The 13457-nt window shown below is 33.9% G+C and overlaps 1 protein-coding gene across 1 annotated transcript; it reads left to right on the top strand.

Moving 5' to 3' along the window:
* The first annotated feature begins 1773 nt into the window (after positions 1–1773).
* Positions 1774–10506, top strand: LOC129001224 (uncharacterized). The gene is made up of 6 exons (XM_054428450.1): positions 1774–1848; positions 2227–2278; positions 5351–5386; positions 6981–7028; positions 8865–9046; positions 10006–10506. The coding sequence occupies exons 1-6, from the start codon at positions 1822–1824 to the stop codon at positions 10390–10392; spliced, it is 732 nt and encodes a 243-aa protein (XP_054284425.1). The 5' UTR covers positions 1774–1821; the 3' UTR covers positions 10393–10506.
* Positions 10507–13457: the final 2951 nt, after the last annotated feature.

Below are 13457 nucleotides of genomic sequence, written 5' to 3'. Positions count from 1 at the left end.
TAGACCTAGGGGTTGCGGCATTATTACTTAGATAATATCCATTGGTGATTTGACGGGATTCGAACCCGGGACCTCGGGGACCGAAGTCCCGCGCTCTAACAACTAGACCAGCTGGCTCTCCCATATTTAGACTATATGTACTGAAAATATGTTTTAACTTATTTCCTGCAAGGGAGAACAAGTCTGTAAATCATATTTAATTTCATAATGTAAAAAAGAAGCTGTATTTAAGACAACAAATTCTAAACATAGTTCACATCAATAATGTGATAATATTTAGTTATATACTCGTTGCTTACGTACTAATGTTTAGAGGAAAGTAAAATATCTCAAAATTTCTGCCTGATTCTAAGGAAAGGGTTGAGAAGAAAAACATTCTTTGGATGTTTCAAGAGCAAAATATTGTTTTAGGGGGGAACTCTTGTTTTTATAGGTCAGTTGGGTCATATTATTGTAGCAATGTAGAATGTTCATAACAAGTGTAGAAAAAGAGTCATTACATATTTGAGACCATGTTTGAAGTGCGAGATTTGTCGAGTATTTTATAGAGTGGTCGAGAATATGTATAGACCCACTTTCATTCGTGATTTGAACGTTTTCATAGATAAAACATACTCCTTGGTCTGTGACGTAACTTTTCGCTACACTACAAAGAATCATTATTTTCTTCATTACAAAACTCATAGAATTTTTTAGGTTATTCTTTAAATTTAAAGTTAATGTTTACTGTATTTGTTGAAAAATGAAACAGTCGATAAAACAATAACAAATATTTTTTTTATAACAGTTATTGTTATTTTTTAAATAATTGTTACATTATTTTTCTCGGCAAAATCCAAAAAAGGTAGGAAAAATTACTTTTGCATAGTAAACATTCTTTTGCCGTAGTAAATAATGTAATGATAGATTTTCGCAGACGATAAACATGCAAGGAAACATGTCATTTCACAGTAGTGTAGTGAAAAAGTATTTTATACTCATATCAGTATCTATTTTCTAGTAAGTTGAGGTCCACATAAAAAGTTTAAAAGGATGTTGCTGGCAAAGAGCTTATTAAACAATCTTAGTCGTATAAATTTTAAGACTGGTCACGATAAAAAAATTCGATTCAAGTCAAATTGCCTTACAAATGAAGTTTAAAATTCTGGATCCACTTTGATCAGGTTTTTAATGCCAACCAAACATTGTGAGTTGGTTTACGCCTCTTCCACACGATGCGGCGCCCGCTGGCCGGATCCGGTAGGGCTTTGCCTACGGCTAGTGCGTAAACATTTCTCTCATGTGCAGCAAAGTGCCGCTTCGCCCACTAGTTACATAAATAACTATTGCCTCGTAGCAGCAAATCGAAGCTATCATTAAATCTAATGTTATTTAAATGACAAACAATATGTCTTGTTTGGAAATATTTTAGTCAAAATCCAATCATACAAATTGAAATTTGCTTAGTCTGCAAGTTTGCTGCGGCATGGGTATTTTACTGATATTTCAAACGTGGTGAATTTATTTTTCTGTCCAAAAATTTTGGTGGGCGAATAGCAAGCTAAACAGCGCATAAGAAAAAATGTAATATTAAAATTATGCTGATATTTAGCATATAAATTTCCAAAGTTCTAATGTTGAAAATCCTATTTGTAAATTATTTTAGCCTAGTTGGTGCTTTGACGATTGTGAAACGCATTAACATCAGTACTTTACGTAACACACCATATGTATAGTTGGGGAATGTACGTGAATTGCTCAAATTAATTTAATTATCTGAATGTTCACAGTTCTGTACTTACTTTAAATTGAACCCTGCCACTATTCTAATTCTTTTCTGCAATGGCTCTCCTAAATGTAATCGTATTGGTAAGTATGTTTAAATTCTCTACTTGTAGTAGATTCGTAAGGACAGCGGATTAATTTTAGAAGTTGCAATGGTTTTAATTTAAACATTTACCATGACGTTTTAAATATTTTGCATTGTTATGTAGATATCAGTGATCTATTATTATGTATTTTTTTTACATTTTGAATCTGAAGTCACTGTTTTGTATGCCATTTAATTGTTTCTATTTTGAACTTGCTTAGTCCTTACCTTATGTTAGTCGAGATGAATTTTACACCGACTAAAAATTTTACATATTGAATTTAATTAGAGCAGTTATTTTTTCACAAGTGTACATTTCTGTTACGATGTATACAACAGTCTTACGAATATGTAAAAAAAGGTTTGTTTATTTTCAGTTATGCGTCTTCAATGGCATATTGGAAGTAAGGAGTAAGGAGTCCTGGGAAGGTAAATTAAGCTAGTTTTCATGTTGTTTGATTTTTACAAATTAATTTAAGTACAGACCGTCAGTATACATGGTGTCTAAGAACGTTGTTTCCATATACTTAATTATTCGTACTCCAAGAAAGGTTATTTGTTTAGCGGAGCGAGTGAAGCGAGCGAAGTTTTTTTACTACACCCCTGTTTTTGATTTGCAAATACTCCTCCTATACGGCGGAAGTGATTCGCATGAAATTAGCTTCTTTATTTATATAGTTATTACTTTAGAACCTGAGCCTGAGGACTTATCATATCGGGCTGAAAGAACATCAATGTCCTTTGACGTCATACCCCTAATCGTTACTTGCTGCATTTTAACAGATCCCCATAGCTTAGCTTTTTCTAATGCTTCATTCAACAACAGGTTGCTATTTATCTGCAATGATTCTGAAAGTTTGCTGTTACGTACCCCAACCACGATGCGGTCACGTAGCATCTCGTCTTTAAGTGCCCCAAAGTTAAAATTTTTGACCAATCTATGAAGAGGTGTTAAGTATAATTCGAAAGATTCCCCTTCAAGCTGGTTCCTCTTATTAAACCGTGCTCTTTCATAAACAATGTTGACAGCTTTGTTAAAGTAGTTATTAAAATTGCGCACAACTTCTTCATAAGAGGCGTTAGACAGCGCAAATGAATCTAAAATATACTCAGCATCATCACCCATGGCAAGTAATAAAGAACTGATCTGAGTTTCCTGAGGTTCATGGTTTAAAAGTGAAGTGACCTTATACCGTTCAAATTTCCTTATCCAGGATGTCCAATCAGATTCCCGGTTTTCAAAAAAACTATCAAAAGTTGGTGGTATGTAAATGTACCTGCCATGAGAAACCATGTCAGATTTGTGAGTCACTGAAGTAGAACTTTGCTGGTTACCTGAATTTTCATCTTCTTCAGTTTCTGCATCAGCTTAATACCTTTGTGACTTTCTGATCTTCCTGTTCGGCATGGTTAGTTCCTGTCTGACACCATGAGTTATTCTCGAGATCAATACAATGATAATTAGTTACGTATTTATTGTGGCGATCTATTACAACATTAAACTACAACTTGCTGTTACCCACGGGCTCCACCCCATTTTACTACCTAAGTATTAGGCCTAATAAAACTATTGATTGGTTAAGTTAAGCTGAAATAAACAAAACAGAACACAGTAATGACAAACAAATTATAACAGCTGAGGTATTTTTAACATTAGGTGAATGGAAAGTTCCCTTTGGACAGCAATTACGACCTTATAGGGCAATTTATGAAATAATGGACAATTTTGCGCAAGGTTTCTCGTCATGACGAAAATTTTAAGTATATGGTTTATGGGGGTGTGACTTGTAGTTTTCTCAAAAGTTCATGGGTACTTTTGGCTTTATATATAGAAGATAATCTTTGTTTACAAACAAACCCCAACATCAGGTTTTATATAATCATATGATTAATATTATAGACAGAAGAAGAGACCAGCACACATATAACCAACTATGGGTACAACCAATTTGAAATGGTACAAATGACTTTTCTCTACGTGAATTTAAACTTTTAGAAATTTAACACAGGCCTTAAATAAAAAAATAAATAAAAATATCTTTATTAAGCGTTTCTCTGGTACACCAGATTTTAAGAACAAATTCCGTCACTATGCTAAATATCTTATTCTACTATTTGGCCGTTATACACTTAGACAATAAGTACAATTAAAAAAAAAACATATCTTTAAGTTTTTCTTTAAATGTTTTGCTAGATGCAACAACCTTCAGGCCGTCGGGTAGACCATTGTACAACGAGGGACCAAAATATGAGAAGCTCTTCCTCCCACCATGACTTGTCCTGCGCTGGGAATCCTCGTTGCGAAGAAAAAGCCTCTCGCGTAAATAGTCGGGCTCACAAAGAGACAACACTCTGTGGGTCATGCAGCACGTCAACAACCTGCACATGGCTTCGACGGGAAGTGGACTAGCTACTTCTCGAAAGGGAGAGACACGATCAAATTTATTTCAAACAGATAATGAAACGGATTGTGGAGTTTTGCTTACGTTGCAACCGATACATGTCTTCCTGAGAAATGCTGTTGCCATATGCAGGGAAGCAGTAGTAAAATACTGACAGTATTAGTGACTGCACGAGCTGAAGTTTTGCAGCCTCAGGCAACAAGCCTCTGAACATATACAAACCTCTTAGTCTCCCTAAGGCTCGCTGGGAAACAAAGGTGACATGATCTGAGGAATTCAGGCGTCTGTCAATCACGACGCCAAGAGTCTTTGCCTTCTCAAACACTTCTAGACTCCGGCCGTCGAGACAGACAGACACTTTAGCATCTCTCAAGGTCTGCACTTGGTCCAGAGGCGTTGTATTTATGTTAACCAGATGAAGAATTCACTTTGGAAAAGTATTGGATTAATAGCAAGCTCCGCTCAATATTGCAACCAGACAACTGCATTGTAGGCCCAGTAAATAAATAAATATATATATATATATATATATATATATAACCTCACCTCAACTATATACTGTATAACGGGTTTTAGATCTAACTTCGTATTAGATTAAGAACTGACTTATTATGCAGAAGGTAGAGCTTAGTAAATTTAATTTTTGAAATTCATATTTTAGCCATTTGTATTTTATGAGAATATGACTGGCGGTTTTTATAGTTTTCAATTGGAAGTTTGTATTCATTTCTGGAGGCATTCATGAAGTGGACACGTGAGGGAGCTAATTTCATACCAACTAAGTTTAAATTACAACCCCAATCCCTTACTCAATTACTGTTTAGTGACTTTTGTTTGCGTTACACTGCTCCAAAAATAAGAACTAGTTTTTTGATAGTTATTAATTATAAATTATGTATACGCACTCTACACAACATAGAAAATGACGTACGTCAGAAGAGGAACAGGGGCAAATGTACATAACTATCAACCAATAAAATACTAATAGTCAATGAAACAACATACAACATATCAACATTTCAATCAAAGCGCATTAATGCATTTCCTAGGATTTTAACTGTTAGCTCAGAAATAGTCTTATAATGATTTTTCTTTACAGAAGTCTTCGACTTTGACTATCCAGACTTCACCTTCTGTAAGTATATGTAGAAATAATAAAATTATGTATACATCAGCAGTGGTATCAGCAATCTGACACATAATTTCTCCCATAAGCTTGTGTACAAATTTTATCATGAGTTAGTGGTGGGAGTAACTATAGAGAGAATCACAAATTTTACAGCAATGGGGGTTTACACTTTTTTGTTTAGAATTATAAGGACCATAACATACCAGTTTCAATCAAAACCGGATTTTTCTCGAAAATCCGATTTTCCGTTATGTTATGTGTTTTTACGTTAAAATAACATAAGTTACAATAACAGTAATTTTTACGGTAAAGGGAGTTTTACAATTTTGTTCTAATCTTTGACATGATTAGTGTGCCATACTAAAGTAAGCTTTGCAACCAGGTTAACGCTTAAGCTTTTAGTGACGAGGAAACAGTTAGATGTTGGAGAGAACAAAATGCGTTAGGTTTTTCATGATTTCTTGTCAAAAAGGAGTATGTAGGGATTGTTCGATTCCAAAAGTTGATTCTCGATTCCACTGATTCACGGCTTCGGAATCGGAATTGAGAATCGACGGCTTAAAGTCGGTTCTGATGTCATGTTTGCGAAGATCGTGCGATCGGAAAATTACCGCTATTGCCGAGATCGCGCAATACGCTGACGATGATCCGTTACCGCGGAAGACAATGACGATGTTTACACGATCGCGGGAAATTTTGCCGCGATCGTGGAAGACGATGATGGTGTTCCGTTGCCGTGTTGGTTATTCAGTTTTTTTGCCGACACGGCGGGAGACAATGACAATGTCTAAACGACTTTGGGAAATTTTGTCGCGATCGTAGAAGTATTCCGAGTAAGTGGATGGTATTCCGTTATCGTGTAGGTTATTCAGGTTTTTGCCGTGACCGCGGGAGACATTGACGATGTCTTACTTACTTACTTACTTACTTACTTGAATACTTGAATACTTGAATTCTTCCTCTTTGACAGGACTAGTCTGATAGATTGCGTTATATTCAGTTAATAATAAATAATATAAAAATAAAAACTATGTACATTATTACAGTAATTACTGAGTCACTAAACTTTAACATTGGTCGTTTACTAATTGACAAGGCGGACAGAACACTCATCTCACTAGGGGCTCATCCTCAAGCTCCTTTAAGGAGTATATCTTTTAGTAACTTCTTAACAGAGGGCGCATCCATCTCTCGCACTCGAGTGGGCAGCGTATTGTAGATTTTTATTGCTGAGCGTGGATATCTACTCTTGGTTTGGCTGAGACGACAGCGGGGAAAATCTATGTTTTGGGCCCTCCTGGAGTGGTGCGCATGTACCTCATCTCTCCTAAGGCGAGCCTTTAAGTTGCACTTAAATAGGGTCAGAATGTCCATAACATACTGGCCTAGACTGTAAGTTAGACTGTATGTTACTGTAAGACTCCTAGGTCCCTGAAGATAGGTCGGCAGTGATCTAAGTAGCCAGCAGTGATAATTTAATAACATTTTATGTAAAAAAACAAGGTATTTTCTATAGAAGTCAAGATGGATAGTGCATAAAACAATTGGTAGACATGGACTATTTTAAAGTGTATATTGACATTTAATTTTAATTTTCTAGTTGCTACAGTGTATCATATTGCCATAAGAAGGGATACGACTACATCAAGTAAGTAATGTCATAGATACTTTACTACATCTATTTGAAATATTTAGTTTTGTTTATGAGAACAATTATGTATCAGCCTATTATAATACACTCACGATAAATATAAAGAGGGTTTACTTTATTAAAAAGTAAAAAAACATGGTAAAAATTATTTAATATTCGTACACCTTTCCAAAATTTAATTTAAATAAACATGCTATTAACAGTGAGTTTGTTAAAATAGTTTTTTTCTATTTTAGTATAGACGTGTTATAACCTACGCCATCAACATTTGTCATAGGATAAATTTAAGTTTCAAAGAATAGCTGTCAAAACATAGGATTAAAAAATGTCAATTAAGTTCAAACTTGACACAAGTTCAAGTTATATACACTATGTTTGTTTTGAAACTTAACTCAAACTAGTGTACATGTTGCTCGAAATCGAGCAATTTCAAATAAGTACATGAGTTGAGGAGTTACAAATAAACAAATGACTTGTTTGAAAACGAATAACAGTCATAATATCCGATGATTTTAAAAGAGTCAACTAAAAGATTATTAACTGATACAAATACTCACAATTTACATAACAGTCCTATTCCAGTTTAAAGGGTTAATGTTTAACTATCAAACTGTCCATGGACGGGAAACGGTAAGCTTACAATTTAAGTCAAATTAAAACTGCTGTCAGCTTTTATAATGTACCGTACCTAAGTTATTTAGCCAATTTGTAGGTGTAGGGTGTAGGCTACTTTAAACTCTACAGAACAGAGTTAGGCAAAAACTGGCAGAACTCTGAAATGGAGTTATTTATCATAGGCATACTCATATGCCAAATCCTTAAAATAAATATTCAATAATGAATAACTTATATCATTAAACACAAACCAACATCCAAAACTATACACATTTTTAATACAACATAGATAATTTACACATTGACTGTTTACAATTAACAACATGTGTTCTTCTTCAGGCATTTGACAGTTCTGGTTGTTTACATTTAAATGTCAATGCAAATGTAATATTTAATTTCTGACAACAGCTGGAGTTTCAAAACAATGTTTGTTTCCCATGTTAATCTTATGGAGAAATACGAAACTTTAAAGGGCCTCACTCTCTAATTATTTACCTAAATAGAAAGTTTCCTGCACAACTTCACGTTACGCTCTTTCCAATGACACCAAAAACATGTCAATCGGTTCAGTAGTTTCGGAGGAGTAATTGTCACAAAAATCCTGCTTGCGTATTAAATAAGTATAGATTACAAGTACCAAGACACTGTTTAACAACAAACCAAGCTCACATTTTGCTATCCTTGTATTCGTTATTTCATTGCCAATCATCTGATAGGCATTGTTGCATAGTTGTCTATGAGTTTTAGTGTTATTGGTAATTTATTGTGGATAAGTCTCAACTTGGTGTTATCGCAAGCTCCATCTGAGGATGCGAAAAAACTTATTACGTCTCATTTACAATAAATTTTCAATATCACTAAACCTCGTAGAAAACTTGTATCAGCCGATAAGCAATGAAGTAAAGAAAACAGGGCAACCAACATAATGAGCTGGGTTTGCTGTTAAAAAGTGTCTCACGGTAGTTGTGATGATTTGGGTTGCATTTTAATTAATAAAATTTGTTTAAATTTTATACAGCTAGATTAAGCTGGGGTAAAACTAATTAATTACATAGTGTAAGTTAGTATATAAGTAGTTTGATGTTTTACCTTTTAATAATTATGTATGTATTTAAATCTCGAAAAGGCTATTCTGTCTTGACTCTTATAAATATGAAATATATAGTCCGGGTAAGTAAATGCATTGTTGAGCTAATTTTTGATTTATTAATCTTTCAGTGAGCAAGAGAATGGAAGTTTTGTCAAACCCCATTGTTTCAAAAACGTATTCGTGTGAACTACCAAACGGACAAAAGGGCAAAGTAACTGGTGGTGAAAATTATGAACTTCAAATGATCAAAGTGTCGATGCCAGGTTACAAATTCTACCTTCAACTGGTACTAAAACTAAAGCACGAAGAAGTAAGAAAGTTTATGTTATTTTTGAAAGCAAACCTTGTTGCATACTTACTACTTACTTACTTGAATACTTGTTGTCTTAATCTTTGACCGAAGTATATCGGATAGATTGCGTCGTTACATACATTATAATATAGTATTAAACACTCATGTAGGTGTTAAAGTTATTCTTAAAAATAATTGGAAATACAAAATGTTTTCATTTTTAACAGCTCATAGTATTGTAGTGTTAAATTTTCCTTTTGTAAATGGATTGGTTTCAATCTTTTGAAAATTAATAAACGCATTAGTTGTTTAAACGAAAAAGGCGGTTAGTTACTTTGTCTTTAGATTATTTAAAAATTAAGTAAATACAAAAGTGAGCTTTAGTGCTGTAATGTGATTTTTTTTAATATTACCTTATTGAACTGAAATAAGGTGTTAGTAATCCATTCGTTTATAATAATTAATGTTTACTATATAAGTTACTTTGAATTTCAGTAATCAGCTAAATTTTTTATGTCGAAACATTATTTGGATTACAACTCAAATCTATATAATTGTTTTAATTGATAGTTATGAATTCGCGGCGTTTGGTGCAAACTATATACGCGTTATTATGAACTGAATTTTGGACGTTTTCCACCGTACCCTTAGCACAAATTCGCAATTTATAACGCACAGCTTTCTAAATACTAACAACAACTACACAACTAATTATATTTACATTTTATATTACTTTTTAAACAGTTCGATTCCTGTTTAAAAACGCACCTAGCCATTATTCTTATGTAAGTTTTATTCTTGGCAATGGCGTTAAAAATCATTTTCGGTATATGATGTCTGGTTAAAATATACTGATTCTACTTCTTATTCTCTTTACAATAAATTAATATTGCAATTGCGCAAGAAATATTAGGTAAACAATAGTATACATTCGAAATGTTAAGTTTCCAATTAATTACAACTGATATATTTTCCAGAATCCAGTGATCGTCCCTTTGGTGATTTACCCGACTTTCGAATCTTATCCTTTGTCGGCCGAGAACAAACACATCATGTCAAACACGCAACTATCAATTCACAAGGGTTCAACTCCTGATAAACTCATGCTGAGCGTCAAGGGAATCTTCATATCACGCATAGTGGATGAAAAGTACACATGTACCTTCACCCATGAGATCAACGTCAGAAAACTTGACACAAGACCAACAGCCGTGGCTATTAAACACGAAATTACACAAATCTTTAAAATAATGGGGAAAGGATTAAATGACCCAAACTATAAATACGAAAACTATATAAGAGTAGAAGAACTATGTACAACACAGCATCTTTTGGTAAACGAACAGCCTAAAGCTCAAAACTGAAAATTTGTCAGATGTAAACTACCTATGGTAATGGATGTATGGTGGACTGATGGATGGGTTTTGAGTCTTTAGATGATTTTCAGATTTACTATATAGTAAAATATTGATTTGGAATGTATGTGTTATTTTTAATCCTCTTTTTAGAAAAATTATTTAACTGATATCCGGGAAATCATCTAATCAATTCAAAGAGTAATTAACAATAATGGTTTAAATACCTGATTCTGGTAATCCAATGGTTGTGTTCACAACTAGTTTTAATCTGCTACAGATCTAGGCTCAACTCCCACATTACTAACACCGGTCCGTCACATTACTAACACGGATCTAGGCTCAACCCCCACATTACTAACACCGGTCCGTCACATTACTAACACGGATCTAGGCTCAACTCCCACATTACTAACACCGGTCTGTCACATTACTAACACGGATCTAGGCTCAACTCCCACATTACTAACACCGGTCCGTCACATTACTAACACGGATCTAGGCTCAACTCCCACATTACTAACACCGGTCCGTCACATTACTAACACGGATCTAGGCTCAACTCCCACAATACCAACACCTCGTCGAGTTTACGATTTTATTTTATCGGCCGTATGTGTGTGCGCGCTATGTATTTGTGTTCGTCTATGCGTAGTTCATATACAGGGTGTTTTTTTTTTTTAACTTGCATCTTTATTTATGTAAAAACTGCAATAGATAGAAATATGCAGTTTGCAGGAATCATCTATTGACGTAGGGGCCCAATTTTTTTGAATTCAACAAAACATTCACAATCCACCCCTTTCCCCCCTGCCCCCAACTTAATTTTTTTAAATAGCAATATACCCCTTGTGACATATCAAATGAAAGAGTATGAAAAAGGTAAATGTTTGATGAAAAAAAATTGAAAATCGGTTCATAAATTTGTGAGATATTCCCCCCTCCCTCCCCGGAACTTAATTTTTTTTAATAGCAAGCTATCCCTTGTGACATATCAAATAAAAGAGCATGAAAAAAAATGTTTGGTGGGAAAAAAAAATTGAAAATCGGCTCATGAATTTGTGAGAAAATCCCCCCTTCTTTTCCCCTACCCATAACTTTTTTTTTAATTGCAAGGTACCCCTTGTGACATATCAAATGAAAAAAAATTTCACCAAACATTTTCTTTTTTCATGCTCTTTCATTTGATATGTCACAAGGGGCACCTTGCTATTTAAAAAAAGTAAGTTGAGGGCAGGGGGAAAGGGGGGAATGTAAATGTAACGTTGAATTAAAAAAAAAATTGGGCCCCCTACGTCAATAGATGATTCCCGTAAACTGCATATTTCTATCTATTGCGGTTTTTACATAAATAAAGATGCAAGTTTTTAAAAATACCCCCGTCGCAGCAAACCTGCATACTAAGCGAATTTCAATTTACCCGGCTTGATTTCCAATAAAATATTCCCTATAAATTTTCAGATTTATTTCCTATTTAAATAACATTAATTTTAGTGAGTAGTTAAGTTTGCTGCTACGGGGAAGATGTTGAGGTGTGTTTTTTTTTCAATTGAAATATTGATATCTTAGTATGAAATAAGCCAAATTGCCAAATTTGATTAAAATATATCCATAAACAAGCAAACTAGAACAATTTATTTATTCTCCATAAGAATAACATGGGAATTTTAAATTAAAATTTTCTCCGTAGTCAATGAACATTCAAAAAAACATCAATATACTAAATTATTTGTTTTTTTAAGCTCTTCAAAATGGTCTAGAGAGAAATTTAGAAATTTAAAGTTTTTAGGGTCAAAAATGAGAAAACCCCATTTTTACCCCTTAAAACCCCCCATAAACCCCTGATCCCATGGTCCGATTATGCTGGTTCGCGAACTCGTTCGAATAAATGTAGGTTTACACGTTTGTACCAAATTTCATCAATTTTGCTCGAGTTATCGAGCTAACGGACACATATATAAATATATATATATACATAAATATATATATATGAATTTGAACGGATGGTGTTTTTGGCCTCTGGGGACCTCAAAACGAAAAAGTAAATCGGTCCCGGGTCTAGGTCTTACTATGAGACCTACGGTAATAGCTTATTCCCTTTATGGGAAATTCGCTAATAAAAAAACACCCTGTATAAAAAAACGTACAGTATATATTACAATAAAAACTGCGCTCGCTGGTTCTTGGAAAAAAACCCTCCATTTCTTGAAAAAGTTATGTTTACATACGAAGCTAGTTTTACTAGGGATGAGATATTTAACAACCGAACAAGGCATTTTTGGGCATAAGAACACCCACCGATTGCAATTGTAACACACATGCTATTTTTGAAGCTAGGCATCAAGAAGAGTTTTCGATTAATGTGTGGGCAGGTATTTAACTCCTGATTGACGTATACCAGGTGATTGTAAAGGTATTTATAAAATGTAAAAGGAGGATTAGGATTTTTAAATGGAGACAAGTGGTCATAGATTACGAAAAGAACACATTTCTTTGTTATTATATCAATCCATTCTTAACAAATAAGGTATCGTTAAAAACTAAATAAAATTTACTAACTTTTTTGTCTCTTATGTTTTTGTAAAGTTAACGGTTTCGTGAAATTTGGCATTAAATATTTTAAATGACCACCATTTTGAAACGATTGATGATTTTTTTTGTATAATTTACAACGAAAATAGGTCTTAATTAGATAAACATTTTGCCAAATCTCAACGCTTTATCTCAAACCGTTTAGGAGTTTTTTTACACATAAATACAGATAGACGGAAAAATAGGCTCCACAGACCCATGTTCCTATGGTCAAATGTGTTTGTCTTGACCTAAGCAATCATGATGGTCCTATATACATGAGTTACGGGACATCCCTGTATAATGAAGAATGAGATGACTCGAGTGGAAAATTTGAACAGTAAAAAGACAGAGGGATGAAATAAAAGTAAACTCTGGTGTATTAAAACAGAACAAAAAGTAAACATCATTGAATAATAAACATGACATGATGCTATGGTGACAATAACTTCATATGTTCATAACATTCTCCCCACTTAATCACTGGATAGCAAAGTACTTCA

This window comes from Macrosteles quadrilineatus, unplaced genomic scaffold, assembly GCF_028750875.1.
Source record: "Macrosteles quadrilineatus isolate MER2022 unplaced genomic scaffold, UCM_ALF_1.0 Scaffold_8__2_contigs__length_117827958, whole genome shotgun sequence".
NCBI lineage: Eukaryota > Metazoa > Arthropoda > Insecta > Hemiptera > Cicadellidae > Macrosteles > Macrosteles quadrilineatus.
This window is presented reverse-complemented; position numbering and strand designations above follow the sequence as displayed.

What these genes read in the sequence shown, in the direction of transcription:
- LOC129001224 (XM_054428450.1), top strand. Translation starts at nt 1,822, where the DNA reads ATGGCTCTCCTAAATGTAATCGTATTG. An exon ending in TCCTAAATGTAATCGTATTG is followed by an intron (nt 1,849 to 2,226) that starts GTAAGTATGTTT and finishes GTTTATTTTCAG; the next exon opens with TTATGCGTCTTCAATGGCAT. An exon ending in GAGTAAGGAGTCCTGGGAAG is followed by an intron (nt 2,279 to 5,350) that starts GTAAATTAAGCT and finishes TTTTCTTTACAG; the next exon opens with AAGTCTTCGACTTTGACTAT.